Consider the following 17,527-nt stretch of genomic DNA (forward strand, 5'->3'; position numbering starts at 1 on the left):
GTCAGAGGTAAGAGCATCAAGACAATCATATTTACTAATGATCAATCTTTGGTGAAATTTTGGAGGATATGCTGCAGAAGATGGTCGAGAGGCTGAAAAGGGTGGATGAAGTGTATGGAATGAAGATCAACATGACGAAAATGAAAGTTTGTCAAGATTTTGAGACTAATTGTAAGCAACATCACCGACCACAGCAAATTGTACAGTATTTGAATAAGTAACCAGTTTAGACATCTTGGCAGTATTATATAAGAGAATGGAAGATGTCGCAAGCTGATGAAAAGAACATTCACTTTGGGAAAACAAGCCTCATCATGAAAACCCATTGAGATTATTGTGTCCTTCATTTTACTCACATTCATTCATTCTTGTCCTCAACGTTTTTTTAGAGAACCCATAAAAACCGTTTTCCCCAAAAATTGAAATGATGAATACCATTAAATTCCTCATTTAATATTTATTTCCAAACTCACCTTTCTCTTCATCAGTTTTTTTTGCTAACGTCCATGGAGAGAAGCAAATGAAACACAAGCCACAGAAGAGCAGGAGAGGTGATTTTCCTGACATGTCCTTGCAGTGATAATAAACTGATGCGTGTTTGTTTTCAACTGTGTGAGTGTGTGGGATTCTTCTACTCTTCACTCTATATAAGTCAGGAATGAACACCATTGTGGGAGACGATGGAGGGTGGAGCAACCCCTCCCTCCTGTGTTTCTCACCCTGTTAAACCAAAGTTATTTTGCAGAAATAAATCTCGAAGGAGGTCCTAATGGTTTTTGAGAAGGAAGGAAGGAAGGAGATAGACCTCCAGTGAAAGGTCAAATTAGATATCAGTCATGTCCATTGTACATGTCTCTGTACATTCTAAACCTTTCCAGTCCATTGAAGCAAACATGCACACCACAACACCACCTACATGCATGCACACCTGAAGAGACCTTTGCGGGTAGTAAAACGATGAACCTTGTGCATGCCACAATAATATGGAAAACATGGAAAGTTGTTATTTAAGGGATTTCCTCTTTCTTCTGCTTTTTACTTCGGGTTTACTTCTCATTCTTTGTCATCATGTTTATCTGAACTTTCGATAGTTTAATCCTTGGTGATAGGTGGGGGGTTAGAAAGCCTTATTTTGTTTCATAATACAACAAATATTTACCACGACATATTATACACATTGCACTGGAACAATCACAGAATGACTACTACTTACAGTTTATGTATAAGATATAGGGTGTCCATGATTACCATCCCAGAATCTCCATTTAATTGTTAAATTCTGGGGGTCATTTACTGGCCAGAAACTCACCTTGGGCATTGTGTGATGAATGGTTCAACTCTTGACTCCACATGATCACTTTATCATCAAAAATACTTAAATGAGGAATGTAATGGTATTCATTTCATTTCGTGTGGAACACGTGGCTGCTGGTTTGCATCATTACTGGGAGGTGCGGCTGTGCCACTCATGCAGTGCCCCCTGTAAGTTAGAGCAGGAATTGGTGATGTGCTCAGGGTGTCAGCGATAGCTCATCTACTCCTCACGAAGGACACCGTGGGATCTCAAATGTCCATCAACCCCAGGGTACACCCAGTTAAATGTCCATCTGAGGAACGGCACACACATTGATGAATTGCTGTGCCTACGAAACACCAGGGTGACAACCATCGCATTGGCATCAGGAATGAGCCATTATCACCAACTACACAATCAAGTAAACCATGAATGGGAAACATGGCACAAAAACTCCCAACCATGATTTCGCTGGTACAAGATAAGGCTAAACATTCGATCCATTTTGATCCACCCTAAGAATGGTCCAGCATAATGTATAGGAAGTCAAGACCATGGTTTAGAAGGCCAGCACCACATGTGAAGTGGTCCCTCAGATGAGTTTCATGCAGTAGCTTGACACAGAATAATGACAAATGTAGCTCTCCAGATCTTTATCGATACCTGGCCAATAACCAACCCTGTTGGGGTAAAATAACCCTGCTGCCCCACAGCAGGCAACCAGAATGGAAAGACAGCTCTTGATTTTATGAGAAAGGTATGGTCTCACTTTCTCATGGGGTACAGTTGACCATATGCCAGTGATAACCCATTGTTTTTTTTATCACAGACAGGGTCGGATCCACCTTCGTCTATGATTCAATGTGTATGGAAATGATTGAAGCATTATCACAGTCAAACACACTCATTGCCAGAAAAATCTTCCCTGGTACAGGTACATTACCTGGGTTAACAAGCAGTGGTAACCTACTCAAGGCATCAGCACAGAAATTCTCACTTCCAGGACGATGTATTATGGAATACACATAGGCTGCCAACTTCTCAGTCCAACACTGAATGTATGCAGAAACCTGTGGGTTAATTATTTTACTGTCATTGAGCAGGGACTGTATTGGTATGCGGTCAGTTATGAGTTCAAAATGTCGACAGAAGGAGATACTGATGCATCTTTATTTCACCAACAATCCATGCAAGAGCTCGTTTATCAACACTGGAAAAGTTACGTTCCACAGCTGACAAAGTGCATGATGAATCAGCTGCAGGCCATAGAATACCGTCATCGTTCCGTTGTTATATAACACAGCCAATACCAAAAGATGAGGCAACACAGAGCTGAGAAACAGTGGCTTAACAGTATCATAGTATATCAGGACTTTAGATGAACGCAGCAACCATTTCACCTCAGCAAATGCCTTACTACATTGGTGTAACCACTGCCATTTAACACTTTTACGTAGGAGTTTATGGAGAGATTTAAAAACGGTGCTCAGATTCATAAGAAATTACAGTGATAGTTCAGCATCCCCAGGAATGTTTTAAGCTCATTGCTGTGTGTAGGAATCGGAGCATCACTGATAGCCTCAGTCTTAGACTTGCTGGGCCTTATGCCATCAGCACTGACAATATGACAGTAAAATTCCATTTCTGGTAACATAAACCTACATTTGTCACATTTCACATTAACCCAGGCTTCAACAAGACGTTTGAGAACCGTCTCAAGGTTACGCAAGTGTTCAGGCTCAGTGCTGCCGGTGATCAAAACATCATCTTGAAAAACTACAACATTGGGAATTGCTTTGAGCAGATTGTCCATATGACGTTGAAATATGGCAGTGGCCGATTTAATGCCAAAAGGACAGCGATTATACACAAACAACCCCTTGTAAGTGTTACAACATGTATACTTCTTGGAGTCCTCATCGAGTAGCATCTGTGTCTAAGCAGATTCCAAATCGAGGTGGCTGAACTTCTTTCGACCAGAAAGTGTCGAGAACAAGTCATCTGCCTTTGGTAGAGAAAAATGGTCCTGCTTGGAATATCTGTCGATTCCATGCATCCATTGGGAACAAACTCTGTGATGGTGTTGGTGCTGCCGAAGCAGTCTCCTGGGCTATTGGGCACAATCCTAGACGAGTCGCCACTCCGACACAGTATACCAGCAAGCTGGCACTCATTTTGCCGACTTCGGAAGGATGACAGGCCGAGTTAACCCCATCTGGTATTAATTCAACAGCTGAGCGGGATTTGAACTCAGGACCCTCGGATCCAAAGCCCACCGCCCTAACCATTAAGCCAACACCAGGCATACAGATCCAGACCACATACCGTAACTGGAGTTCCTCCAGCCAAATTGCTTATGAAGCGAGAACTCAAAACCAAACTTTCTCTTGTTCACCCTGACATTGGTGAAACTGTTGATAACAAGTGTCAGAGTCAGAAATACTATCATGATCGCACGGCTGCATTGCATGACTTTGCTGTAAAACACTCCTGTTTATGTACTGAACCATGGCCTTGGAGCGAAATGGCTGCTAGGTGTTGTTATTAGCAAGGAAGGAACTCGTGTTTTTTGTGTCATACTGAAAGATGGATGCAAGTTAGGAAACATGTGGATCAGATCGAGCTGCATTATATTGAGTTGGAGGATGATCCAGTTATTATTCTGTTGTCCGAGAATGCAGCTGTTGTTGCCGAGCCTGCATCTGACATTGTCAGTAATGCGTCTCCGTCCTAAGTTTCTGTATCTGCATCCGCTGCCAGTCCGGTGTGTTTGTCCATGTCACCTAAATCTATGCCTGTAACAACTCCTTTGCGTAGGTCCTGTACGAACCCAAGGAAATGCTTGACGCTTTGTTTGTCTGTTGGACGTGGCATTTTCTCAACTGCTTCTGTCTTGAGTGGATCTAGCCGCACTCCTTCTGCTGTGAGCAGGTGGCCTAGGTAAGGGACTGAAGATTTTTGGATCTGGCACATAGTAAAGTTTAGCTGCAGGTTATAACTTGCAGCCTGCTGCAGAACTCGCTTCAAGACATAGTCATGGTGTCTGATGTCGCGACCGGCAACTAGGATGTCATCCATCACTGCCGTTGCCCATTCATTCGCTTCCAGCATCTGGTCCATAATTCGCTGGAATATCTCAGGAGACCACTTCAAACCATAGGGAAGACGCAACCAGTGGTATCTCCCCACAGGTGTATTAAACGTGGTCAAAAAATGAGGATGGCTTGTCAAGACAGATTTGCATAAAACCGTTGCAGGCATCGAGCACTGAAAAAACCTTAGCTCCAGGGATTTGAGCTAAGATTTCCTGAGCAGTTTTCATCGGGTAGTGTTCACGCTTTATGCACTTGCTCAAGTCCTTCAGGTCTCCACAGATGCAGACTTTGCCATCGCTAAGAGCTACGCCCATGGAACTCACTCACTCAGTCAGGCATTCTACCTTTGTGATGTGACCTTCGGCAACCATGTCTTTTAGCTTATCAACTATCTTCTCCTTCAATGCTGCCGGTTGTCTGCGAGGAGGGTGAACTACTCGTGACCCTTATACAAGTTTGATCCGATAGGTTCCAGGAAGAGTTCCAGTTGACTTGCCGACTTCTGGAAACTCAGACACCACTGCTTGCTAAGGCACATCGACTGGAGGCTGAACCGGAGACAACCTGTCAAGCTTGATAATGAAGCCAATGGCTTCAGATGTAGGATCTGATATTACATTCTCCTGATCAAGGTCAATGTCCTCAAAGCTGGCCTTTTTAGTCTTGCCCTTGTGGGAGAGAGGGAGTGTCACTGTGCCTACAGGATGAATAATGTGATTTGAGCAAGTTTTTAGAACTTTCTGCGATGCTTGTAGATCACCTGCAAGGTGCTGAACTGATTGATGGTTGCTGAGTGTTAGCGTGTTGCACCTCGCGCCCATCTCGATCCGGAATTGAGTCGGCTGACCCAGCACTGAGACAGTCTGTGCACACTTGTCACAAGTAGCAATATTACTGCTTGGCCGAAGAGTGTAGATCCTTAGAATGTCAGATTCCTGGACTCGTTCTTGAGGAAGATCGACATGGTCTGGATCAGTCTCTACATCAAGGAACTTTAGGTTGTGAAGTCTCTTGTAACACTGCGAGCCAGTGACCAGGATTCTTACAGTAGGAGCAGTCGGAATTAATTGCATCCCTCCTCCATTTTAATCGATTACGAGTAGAATTTGCTGGTGACGGTTGGTATTTTGAGAGACCTGTGGTGCAGCCCCATGATGTTCACACTTGTTGGTTCACAAAAAAATATTTTCACGAAAAAAATAAGTGACCACTATATTCATTATTGTTGTGTGTGTCTGTCTGTCTGTCTGTCTGTCTGTCTGTCCCGAGCATAGTTCCGTGGGTTTTGATCGGATCCTGACAAAATTTTGGTGGGAGGTTTATATCATGATCAAGTTGTGTTTTCCTGAAAATGGGCAGAGCCACGCCCAAAAAAACATGTGCTTTTCGGGGGGTAGCCGATTTCAATTTGCATCCTCTCCTAGGGGGTTTGTCGAATCTGACAGGTGTTTGGTATTTGGTAAGCCCAATGGCACCTGCATAGCCCCACGGAGCGCGATTTTCATTTTCATCCCAAGGTCAAGGTCACAAGGTCACGAACTTAGAAAATTGCGAATTTTGACGTAAAAAATTCTTCTCCAAGAGGTTTGTCACATCTGGCAGGGGTTTCAGTATTTGGTTAGCCCAATGGCACCTGCATAGCCCCACAGAGCTCGAGTTTTCATTTTCGTCCCAAGGTCAAGGCCACAAGGTCATGAAATTAGAAAATTGCAAATTGTGTTTTTAGGGGGTAGCCGATTTCAATTTGCATCTTCTCCTAGGGGGTTTGTCGAATCTGACAGGGGTTTCGGTATTTAGTTAGCCCAATGACACCTGCATAGCCCCACGGAGCTCGATTTTCATTTTCGTCCCAAGGTCACAAGGTCACGAACTTAGAAAATTGTGATTTTGACATCAAAACCCTCCGAGAAGATGGATTTTGTCGAATCTGGCAGTGGTTTCAGTATTTGGTTAGCCCAATGGCACCTGCTCGGAGCTCGATTTTTGATTTTCGTCCCAAGGTCAAGGTCACAAGGTCACGAACTTAGAAAATTTCGAATTTTGACATAAAAATCATACGACCGCCCAAACTTTGAGAGCTAGGATGACAACATTTTTTTATGCATAATCTTGAGGTCATTCCCCACCTAAAGTCTTGAAACTATTTTGCTCTATCTCGACCACCTTGCCCGTGGAGCCCCCTTAAAGTTTGTTTTTACGCTGATTTCAAAGTATGGATAATCCGATGAGTGCGAAATGCCATATAGCCAATATGACGTTATATTGTTCCTGGAATGTTCCAGAGGAAGTTTTGCACCAAAGGTCATAATCCTTGACCTTTAAAGGTCACAAAGGTCAAATTTTCAAAGTTGTGGGAATCGAACCGGGTTTTCAACTTTCTTCGACGAACTAACTCCAATAAGCTATAGCACGTATCCTGTTTCCTTATTTTAATGTCCACAACATTGTTTTGTGACCTTTAAAGGTTATGCAAAGGTCAAATTTTTAAAGTTGTTGAACGAAACCGGGTTTTCGACATTTTGCAGCTAATAACCTGTCACTCGTACCACATCATGTTGATCATATTTATAACTTGGTCAAACATTATCACATTGTCTCATCCTTGACTTCTGAAACAATCTACATCGTCAAATACCGCTCGTGAACCATCGTCGTCTTTAGACTTGTCTTTTTATACAACGGGACAGTGCCGAGTGAGCGACATCGGAAGATGAAGTGAACGGCGAGGTATTACATCTGCAGTTGTTATGTGTGCCACCCCACACTACGTTACAGCATTGATTCACAGGCAGGCAGGATATTTATTTCAATTGGAGATATTTCAATTATTTCGCAAGCAGGCCATTTTGCCATATCAAACTTCCTCTCCCCCACACCACCTCCTTCCCCCCCCCCTAACAAATCCCCCTAACCCTAACAAATCACTCGGTTCAAGTAACGTAAAGGTGTGTGTGTGTGTGTGTGTGTGTGTGTGTGTGTGTGTGTGTGTGTGTGTGTGTGTGTGTGTGTGTGTGTGTGTGTGCCATAACTTTTTTGACAATTTGAGTTTTTGTCATCAAATTTTCAACAAAGATTTATCATGAGATTATGGGGAAGACAAATTAATAATTTTATTGAGATAATTTTCATTATTAGCCTGTACCCCACACAGCAGGGGGACAGGGTTTTGCAATCACTTATGGCTGTCTGTCTGTCCAGGCCATAACATCTTTTTTTACAATTCTAGCTTTTGTCATCAAATTTTTCACAAACCTTTATTATGAGAATATAGAGAAGCCAAATCAATAATTTGGTGAAAAGGTCAAAGGTCAGTGTGATATAAAATCGTCAATTTTCATCCAATTGACCTGAAATTTAAAGAATTTGGACATTGGGTCATTGAATTGGTTCACCAATTAAAAGCTACGAGCTGATTTTTATTTTTTTTTTTTTTAGATCAAAAGGTCTGCATGAAATCGTCAATTTTCATCCAATTGATTTGAAATTTGAACACGGCTTGCATATTGAGTGACTGAAGCCTATTGCTTTTGAGGTCAAAAGGTCAAGGTCACCTAAAATCGTCAATTTGTTATGTTAGGAAGAAAAAGAAAAAAGAAAAAAGAAAAAAGAAAAAAGAAAAAAGGAAGAAGGAAGAAGGAAGAAGGAAGAAGGAAGAAGGAAGAAGGAAGAAGGAAGAAGGAAGAAGGAAGAGGGAAGAAGGAAGAAGGAAGAAGAAGGAAGAAGAAGGAAAAAGGAAGAAGAAGGAAGAAGGAAGAAGAAGAAGGAAGAAGGAAGAAGAAGGAAGAAGGAAGAAGGAAGAAGAAGAAGGAAGAAGAAGGAAGAAGAAGAAGAAGGAAGAAGAAGAAGAAGAAGGAAGAAGAAGAAGAAAGAAGAAGGAAGAAGAAGAAGAAGGAAGAAGAAGAAGAAGGAAGAAGGAAGAAGAAGGAAGAAGAAGGAAGAAGAAGAAGAAGAAGGAAGAAGAAGAAGAAGAAGGAAGAAGAAGAAGGAAGAAGAAGAAGGAAGAAGAAGAAGGAAGAAGAAGAAGGAAGAAGAAGAAGGAAGAAGAAGAAGGAAGAAGAAGAAGGAAGAAGAAAGAAGAACAAGAAGAAAGAAGAAGAAGAAGAAGAAGAAGAAGGAGAAAGAAGAAAAAGAAGGAGAAAGAAGAAGGAGAAAGAAGAAGAAGAAGAAGAAGAAGAAGAAGAAGAAGGAAGAAGAAGAAGAAGAAGAAGAAGAAGAAGAAGAAAGAAGAACAAGAAGAAGGAAGAAGAAGAAGAAGGAACAAGAAGAAGAAGGAAGAAGGAAGGAGAAGGAAGAAGAAGGAAGAAGAAGAAGGAGGAAGAAGAAGAAGGAGGAAGAAGAAGAAGGAGGAAGAAGAAGAAGAAGAAGAAGAAGAAGAAGAAGGAAGAAGAAGAAGAAGGAAGAAGAAGAAGAAGAAGAAGAAGGAAGAAGAAGAAGGAAGAAGAAGAAGGAAGAAGAAGAAGGAAGAAGAAGAAGGAAGAAGAAGAAGGAAGAAGAAGAAAGAAGAAGAAGAAGAAAGAAAGAAAGAAGAAGGAAGAAGAAGAAGGAAGAAGAAGAAGAAGGAAGAAGAAGGAAGAAGAAGAAGGAAGAAGAAGAAGGAAGAAGAAGAAGGAAGAAGAAGAAGGAAGAAGAAGAAGGAAGAAGAAGAAAGAAGAAAGAAGAAAGAAGGAAGAAGAAGGAAGAAGAAGAAGAAGAAGAAGAAGAAGAAGAAGAAGAAGAAGAAGAAGAAGAAGACTGAATGTAAAGCAGACACGGATGGACTGCATTTTCAGATGCTTTCCAGTTTCTCTTGTAAGGAAGGAAGTTGAACCTTGACCACGTGTTAAGGTCTGAATTTTTTTTCTCCACGTTTTGCTCTGGAGTGCTCCTCATTTATTCTAATGACTTCTTCACTGATTCAAGGTTTCGGTTGTTGCACTTTCTTCTTCCCCAGCAGTTCCCTTGATGTATCATTAAAAGTAGTCTTGATACCTTCCCATAATTTGTCAACATCAGCATTTTCCTCATTGAGCAAAGGATCAAATCTGCCTCCAGTTTCAGTTTCTTTTTGTGGTTTGATGGGCAAGTTTGAAAACGTAATCCCGCTTTGGGTAGTTTAGCTTAGGTTTAGATTTAGTTTAAAATTTTAGTTTGATATTTGCAAGAACTAATTAGTTATCGGATCCTATATCTGCACTTGGGAAACTTCTTGAATTTTTGATACATCTCTTCCAATGGTTCTTAATCAAAATGTAGTCAATCTTATTTTGACTTCCTTAATCAGATGATTCCCAAGTCCATTGGCTATTGAAATTTTTTGGGGTTATACGTAGGTTGTTTGCAGCACAGAACGTATTTTCTCCCCTCTGACATTGTTATTACTGCAACCATATTTTCCTGGATAAGTTCTAAGCCTGGTGTTGGCGCAGTGGTTAGGGCAGCGGCTTGGGATCCAAAAGGTCCTGAGTTCAAGCCCCGTTGGGCCACTGAATTAATACACCAGGGGGTCGACTCAGCCTGTCATCCTTCCGAGGTCGGCGAAATGAGTACCAGTATACTGGGCCGGTGTATACCCCGGTTAAAATAGGTATACCATACCCCTGTGTCGTAAGAGGCGACCAGGGTTGCGTCAGGAAGGGCATCCGGCATAAAACATGTGCCAAATCACGATGCGGATCATACGGATGATCCGCTGTGGCGACCCCGAACGGGAGCAGCCGAAAGAAGAAGAAGAAGATTTTCCTGGATAAGTTCTGTCCAATTTAAGTTGTCATTACCAACCTTGGCATTTGGATCTCCCATCATGATTAATATGTCCTTTTTCAGGGTTTTATTAATTTCACTTTGTAGCGTATCATAAAATTAATCTACACTTTCTTCTGGATCTGTGGAGTTGGGAGCATACACCTGAATGATGGTAATTTCTCCATTTTGCGTTTGGCATCTTGCCGATATTAGTTTTAGAGAAACAGGGTTGTATCCCTGGAGCGCTTTCTGCACATGTTTATTCCGGATCAGTGCAACTCGAGCTCTATGTAATGAAACATTTCCTGAACACAGAATCTTATAGGTTTCTATGATGAATCTACCATCGTCTGTCCAACGTGCTTCAGCAATTCCCAGTATTTCCTATTTGAATTTCTGCATCTGGTTTAGTAGTATTTTAAGGTTTCCTTGCTGATGCAATGTCTTAACATTCCATGTGCTGATTCCTATTTTAGTTCTGGGCATTAGTAGCACCCCTCTATGTTTGGGTAGATCGGCTACAGCCTTCCAATTTGGGTTTCCTTGATGAGTTCCTCCATTTGGGTTTGGAGCTGGAATGTCATGTTGGTCTATGCTCTGAAGCCCCTTGGACAAGATGGCAGATTTGGAGAAGAACAGGCTCTAACCCTGATGCTGTATTGTTTCATAATCATCATCATCATGGTTCAATTTCACTCATTGTTAGCCAGGTGGTTGAGACTTTCCTCTCCTGGTCACCCTGATCTGTTCATCACCAACTGACTAAATCAAGTGAGTTGGTTCACAGCCCTACTACGAGAAGGTGGATCAAGACATTTTACCCCTAATCACACAAATCGGTCGCTCTCTCCACGACTTATGAAGTGTGCCGGGGCAGTCTCCTCCATGTATAGTCAATCATAATAATCAAATTATGACAAGAGACACTTTTGTTCATGTCGTTTAACGTTGATAAATGCCACACACTGTCTCTCTCCAACAGGACTGTAACGCAAACCCTCCCATCTACTTTCTCAACAACCCTCTTTAATCCAAGCTTTCTGCAGCTTTCTCCTCTCCACATAAAAGGCTTTCTGCAGCCTTATGGAACACTGCTCTCCCTCTCTGGGCTTGTGCCCTGACCCACACCTTGTTCAACTGGACACCAAGGTTGTTTTTTTTGTATGCATATTTGAGGCTCCTGGAAGAGTTAGGACACTGAATGGATCCAGATGTAACAGGATTATTATGGAAAAAGAACAAAATGTGCAAAAATAACAATAGAAACTCACACAAAAGGAGAAGTGGAGAGAGGGGGGAAACACCAACAAAGCAGTTGAATAGAGGTGGACTTGGAGAAGCAATGGTTGTGGGGAGGAATGGGCGACAGGAGAGGATGCATGGGGTGGACAAGATGGATACAGAAGGAAACTCCAAGGAGGGCGAACTGGAAATTTAGATGGAGGAGGAATTGCGTTGCGGTTAACGAGGGTGGAAAACATCATGGTTTTACATTCAAGATCATTGGATCACTACCTTCAAGATAATTTAAATTGCCTCAGATGAACCCGTCGATGGGCCAATCACTTCACCATTACCAACAGGTCAATGGTCTCTCCTTGCACCCTCTGTCCTCTCCATGCAAGGTCTCCCCCACCTTCTGGGTATCTGCAGGGTACATGCGGACCACCAGTAACCATCTTCTCATAAAACTCCCAAAATCTAGAATTATTGCTACACTCATTTGTTCCTCGTTTTCCACACCTGTGGAACCAATGTCCACATTATCTTCAATATCTTTTTTCCCTCCAGGTCGTCAAGACAGCTGTTCACCACCATCTCAGTTCATCCCCCATCCAAAACCATGATATTTTCTACACCCATTAAACCACCCATCCCCCCACCCAACAGTGCTTAACCTTTAACCTTTTTTTTTCCACCCCTTGCATTTTCCCTACCCCTCATCATTACCGCATCGCTTGTTTATCCATATTCATCTATTTTCTTCATTGCCCCTGTTGTTAGCTTTCCCCCCTTCTCTTTTATTAATTTTTTTTTGTATACAATGTCAAGGCTCGTATAAGAGCCAACACAGAATGTATAACAAAGGGAGAAAGAGACAAGAGGGGTGAGAGAGGGAAGAACAAAACAGTGGGGAACAGAGACATTAGGACATCTGTTGAAGGGATATGGATGGGGGGGGGGGTACATGGAGTAAACAAGATGGTATTACAGGGACTTTCAGGAAGGAAAGCAGGGAATTTGAATGAGCTGGGTTTGGGATAGATTAACAGGGGGAGAAAAGATCAAGGTTTTGGAGGGGGGAAGATAAGAAATGGTGGTGAATAGCTGTTTTGAAGACCTGGAGGAAAGAGTGGGTTTGAAGAGAGTGTGGGAGTTTGTTCCAGAGGTGGGGGAAAAAGAGGAATGAAAGAGTGAAGGTGAGCAGTGATTCTTGATTTTGGTAGCTTCACCAGAAAGTGGTTGCTGGCAGACCTTGAGCACCCTGCAGAAATATGTGTGTGTGTGGGGGGGGGGGACAGATCACAGACCGAGTAGGGGGGGGGTGAGGCCAGAGAGGAGATGGTAGAAGACAAAAATGTCACCGACCTGCATGCGATGAGAGAGTGAGAGACCCAAAGACTCAGCCTCATCACAGGAGATACCAATGATCCTAAATGCCTTAGTTTCCACACCGGGAAGCCGAGAAAGGTGTCAGGCAGGAGCACAAGCCCAGAGGGGAGATGAGCACAAGCCCATCTCCATCAGGCTTCAGATGAAAGCTTTGTATATGGTTAGGAGCTTTGGTGTGCCAAGGAAGGACTTTGCACGATGGAAGATGCCCAGACGGCGACTGGCTTTGGAGGCCAGCTTGAAAATGTGGCTTTCCCAAGAAAGATCAAGGCAGATGGTGAGATCCAGAAGCTTGAATGAAAGGACTTCTTCAAGAGGATTGTTGAGAAAGTAGAGAGAGGGGTGTCCAGCCAATCCTTTCGGGACATAGTGAGAGTGCGAGATTTGTCAGGATTGAAAGACATGTTCCACTTGTTGGACCAGCTTGTGATTTTATCCAGATCTGCAGAAAGTGAAGAGGCTGCTGCTGCCGATCTGAGGGATTACAGATGGTAGGGCAGAGGGTGGAGACATCAGCAAAGAGATAAATTGGATTTTCCAGAGTCGAGGAGATCATTGATGAAAACCAGAAAAAGCACAGGACCCTGAACACTACCTTGAGGAACTCCAGCCTGGACACGAAGAGGGGATGAAAGAATTCCATAAGGGGTCACATGTTGTCTGCGAGTCATGAGTGGAGATTACCTTGGATACCATCAGAAGAGAGTTTGGCGACCAAGGTGGGGTGCCAGACTGAATTGAAAGCTCACAATATGTCTAGGGAGATGGCTCTGATCTCATGTCTGGCATTGAGGACCTCCATCCATTGTTGGGAAAGCAGAAGCAGCATGTCCAGGTTAGAGTGACCTTGTCTAAATCCAAATTGCTGATCGGAAATCAAGCCATTGGAGAAGAGGAAGGATTTAATGTTGGAAGCAAAGATGGATTCCATAACCTTGCTGATTGGGAGAAGGCTGATTGGTCTTTAGTTGAAGGGATCTGTTTTTGCACATTTTTTATGCAGCGCGGTAATGTTTGCTGATTTCCAGGCAGATGGCAGTTGACCTTGAGCGAATGAGAGAGTGATTAGAACAGAGAGACGGTGAGCAAGTGCAGCAGAGCAGGTTTTTAGGACACGTGGGCTGATGCTGTCGAGACTGGTTGCAGAATCAGAGTCGAGGTTTGAGAGTAACCTCTCCACCTTGTCAGGACAAAAGGACACAGAGTCCAGGAACAGCTGGGTGCGACTGGGTAAGGTGGGTACTGAAAGCGATGGGTTTGGGACACAAGATTTAGAAGCAAACACAGAGTTTAGGCATTCAGCCTTTTCATGGGCAGTGTCAGCTGTGAAGCCAATTAAGGTAAGGGAGGGGATGCAGGGGGAACATACACAATAAACAGACTTAACCAGATGCCACCAGGATTTGGAGGGGGAGACAGGTTTGAGAGTTCAGACTTGAGATGAGAAAGATGTTGTTTCCTGGCTCTCCTGAGGGTAGACACAAACTTGTTCCAAGCTTTGAGGAAGGAAATAAGATTGCCTTCAATTGTATTTGCCTTCCATGAGGCGAAGGTAAGTTGTTTCAGGACAACTTTTTCGCCACAAGCTTCAGTGTAGCATGTGCAGGAGGAAGGGTACGCCAACTGAAGACGAGATGGGATAAATTTGTGCACGAGAGAGAGCAAATTTCTTTGAAAGAATTCCCAGGATGAGATAATGTCAGAGGAGGTAGAGATGGGATCCAGTCTAAAAGTTTGATGGCTGCTTGAAGTCCCTGCCAATGATCTTGAGTGCCAGACTCAAAGGTGCTGAGGTGGTTCTCTCATAACAGCCAGAGAGGTCTATTTTGACAAGCATGTGGTCAGATGAACCGATTGGAGCAGAAGGAGAACAGCAGATATTTACAGGGAAATTGGTCAAAAACCAAATCCAGAAGAGATGGAGTACCGTTGGTTGATACCCGGGTCAGGAAGTTGACATTATGTCAATCCCAATGAGTCGAAGAAGATCTTTGCTGAAATGCCATGGCAAGTGAGAGAGGTACCCACACCAAGCCAACTGGCATGATGACAATTGAAATCACCACATATGAGGAAGAGAGAGTTGGGATGAGAGGACAGAAGTAGGTCCATGTTTTCGGCAAGTAAGATCTAAATGGAGTCATCACTGTTTGGTGGACGGTACAGCACATAAACATGAGGTGGGAGTGGAGGGGAAGCCATAGCCAAAGGTATTCCTGGGGGAGTGAGGGCAGTGCATGGAGAGTTAGGAATAGAGCTTTTCATGAAGAGAGCAACTGCGCTGCCAGGAAGAGGCTCAGGTTTGTCATACTGGAGGAAGGAGTAACCAGGGAGAGGTACTTGGGAGTCAGACGTCTTGAAGAAGGAAAGTTTCTGTTAAGAAGATTATGTCTGGTTTGTCAGTGGAAACCTGTATGGAAAGGTCTGTCAGGTTAGAGTGAAGGCCCCGGATGTTTGAGGTCCACAATGTTAAGGAAGAGGGAGGGGAGGAGGCTTTGGGTACAGGAGAGAGTAGGGTAGGATGAGGGAGGAGGGTGGGAGGTAGGGAGAGTTGTTGACAGTGTGTGGGGGATTGCAGAAGAGCAAGGGAAGAGGGCTGGATGAGGAGGAGAAAATGCTCGGTGGTGATGGGATGAGGCACAGTGGGGTAAGAGAGGGGGTAGAGGGAAGGAGACAGCTTTGTGGATATGTGAGGGGGGGACTTTGAGAAGGTTGAGATTGGAGGGAGAAGGGTGAGAGGAGAGAGTTGAGGGCGGAGTTTTTGATAAAAGTGAGAGGGGAGCTTGGAGGGGGAAGGGAGTGAAGGTTGCTTTGAGAGGGAGGGGAGACAATGAGAGCAGGCACAGCCAAATGGGAGAGGGAAAGGATGAGACTTGGGGGAGTGGTGTAGTGAAGAAGGGAGTGGGCAGGGGGAGGCACAAGATTTGAGGAGTGGGGAAGAGAGGGAGGTGTGATGAGAGGAAGAAAGTGCATGTTTGAGATGTTGAGGATTGTACCGATTCTGTTTCTCCTGATTAATTTATGTAGTGTCTTGATCTGTTCTGTGTTATATCTCTTCCATGAGCCTAGACTATACAAAAAATGGCCATTCAGAATCCTGACCATAACAGGCTCTGTGACTGGGTATTGTTACCTGCCTTTTAGAGAGTGCTCATTTGAGTGTGCTCTGCGTGTGGCTGCGCCCCCTCAGCATGCGACAGTGTTATTTGAGAAGCATTGTGCTTTGGCCAGTTTGAGCTTCTCTTTTTTTTTTTTCTTTACAGGAGCGAGGCTGGTTGAAGGCCAGCGAGGTCACAAGGATATTTGTAATCGGTTGTGTGTGTGTGCGTGTGTGCGTTTTAATAAAATCCTAATATGTCAAAAGCAGGTGGGTTGAGACTTTGTTGCAGGTGAGTTTTGTCTTAGGCAAGAATGAAAATATCATCATCATCTCTGTCGGTCAAAGGTAAAATTTTGTGCAAAGTAATATAAATAGCAAAGAGTGAACTTAGTTACTACTAAATACCTGCATGCAGTTTTCAACCCCTCCTCAGAGTACTCACCAGATAATGGGGCTATGGCATAGCAGGCAAAGATAAATACGGACACAGACATTGAGTGCCGCATGATGGCACCACTTCACGTATCCCTTGAACGTTGACTCGTGGAGAGTTTGCAAGTGACCTGGGTATGAATTTCACAACTTGCATACAAAACAAAACCAAGTTTTTCGATATGGTGCTTGGGTAATAGACCCAATCATGCTGGAAGATGGAATTTGTTTCCCCTTTCTGGTGGTCATGTGGTTATGAATACGCCAGAAAAAAACAAAAGAACAGGATGATGAGCAGTATCAAAATGTTGGTTCTGGACCATAGGCCATATTAACATCGAAGTCAATGGGAAAATAACACAATATACTGTACACCACTTTTCACTCCGTAAAAAAAGGATAAATATTTAAAAAACATTTCATCATTTTTAACGTTTTCCAATTTTAGTAATTTCTGAGACGCCAATAAAATCTTCTTAATCCTTTGGAATCTATTGACCTTGCTCCATTGCCTAAAGTTAACACATACTCAGACGGTGGGGAAATTCCATAACCTAAGCAGGCTTTACTCAAGAAGACTTTATCCCCACAATTGTTAATTCTAAATCATTTAATCCAAGGGTAGTATTAGGGGAAGATGGTATTTTCCTTAGCTGTTCAACTAACTTCCTCTTTTCAATGCTTTGACCAGTTTCCGAGAAACTTGTATCACGAAGCAACTCCCTTTGTGGTTTAGGGCCAAATATTGATGAGAATGTTACGCACTGGACTAAAGTATCAAACTTTTCACACGTGTTGTTTAGATCCTTGGCAAACATTCTGGAGAGGGGGGGGGGAGAGAGAGAGAGATAGAGAGATAGATAGATAGAGAGATAGATAGATAGATAGATAGATAGATAGATAGATAGATAGATAGATAGATAGATAGATAGATAGATAGATAGATAGATAGAGAGAGAGAGAGAGAGAGAGAGAGAGAGAGAGAGAGAGAGAGAGAGAGAGAGAGAGAGAGAGAGAGAGAGAGAGAGAGAGAGAGAGAGAGAGAGAGAGAGAGAGAGAGTTCCAAGGCTCGCTGGCCGATAGGTGAAGGTCAGGTGAAAACCAAAGGTCACATGGTGTAAACTATGAAGCTGCATATTGTGGTGGTCATTACCCAGCACATACGAAGGCAAAATCAGGGTTAAGCAATGGTTTAACTTCTGTCTGTCCCTTCGTCCATCTCGAAACGTCAGTTTATGATCGAGGAAAAAGAAAGATGTTGTTTCCTGGCTC

The 17,527-nt window shown here is 43.3% G+C and overlaps 1 protein-coding gene and 1 long non-coding RNA gene across 3 annotated transcripts in view; both read right to left on the reverse strand.

Moving 5' to 3' along the window:
• Positions 1–691, reverse strand: part of LOC147034421 (uncharacterized) — a 159,963-nt gene extending 159,272 nt beyond the window's left edge. The window contains exon 1 of the mRNA XM_085883141.1: positions 474–691. Coding sequence (XP_085739267.1) covers positions 474–669 — 196 coding nt within the window. The 5' untranslated portion in view covers positions 670–691. The remainder of the gene's footprint in view (positions 1–473) is intronic.
• A 9,613-nt stretch (positions 692–10,304) lies between these two features.
• LOC147034424 (uncharacterized) overlaps positions 10,305–17,527 on the reverse strand; it is a 38,469-nt gene continuing 31,246 nt past the window's right edge. For both annotated transcript variants that reach the window (XR_015058651.1, XR_015058650.1), the window contains exon 3: positions 10,305–11,757. This is a non-coding gene — a long non-coding RNA (uncharacterized LOC147034424). The remainder of the gene's footprint in view (positions 11,758–17,527) is intronic.

Source organism: Eptatretus burgeri, chromosome 1, assembly GCF_056783735.1.
Source record: "Eptatretus burgeri isolate ZD-2024b chromosome 1, Ebu_testis_v1, whole genome shotgun sequence".
NCBI classification, from domain to species: Eukaryota; Metazoa; Chordata; class Myxini; order Myxiniformes; family Myxinidae; genus Eptatretus; species Eptatretus burgeri.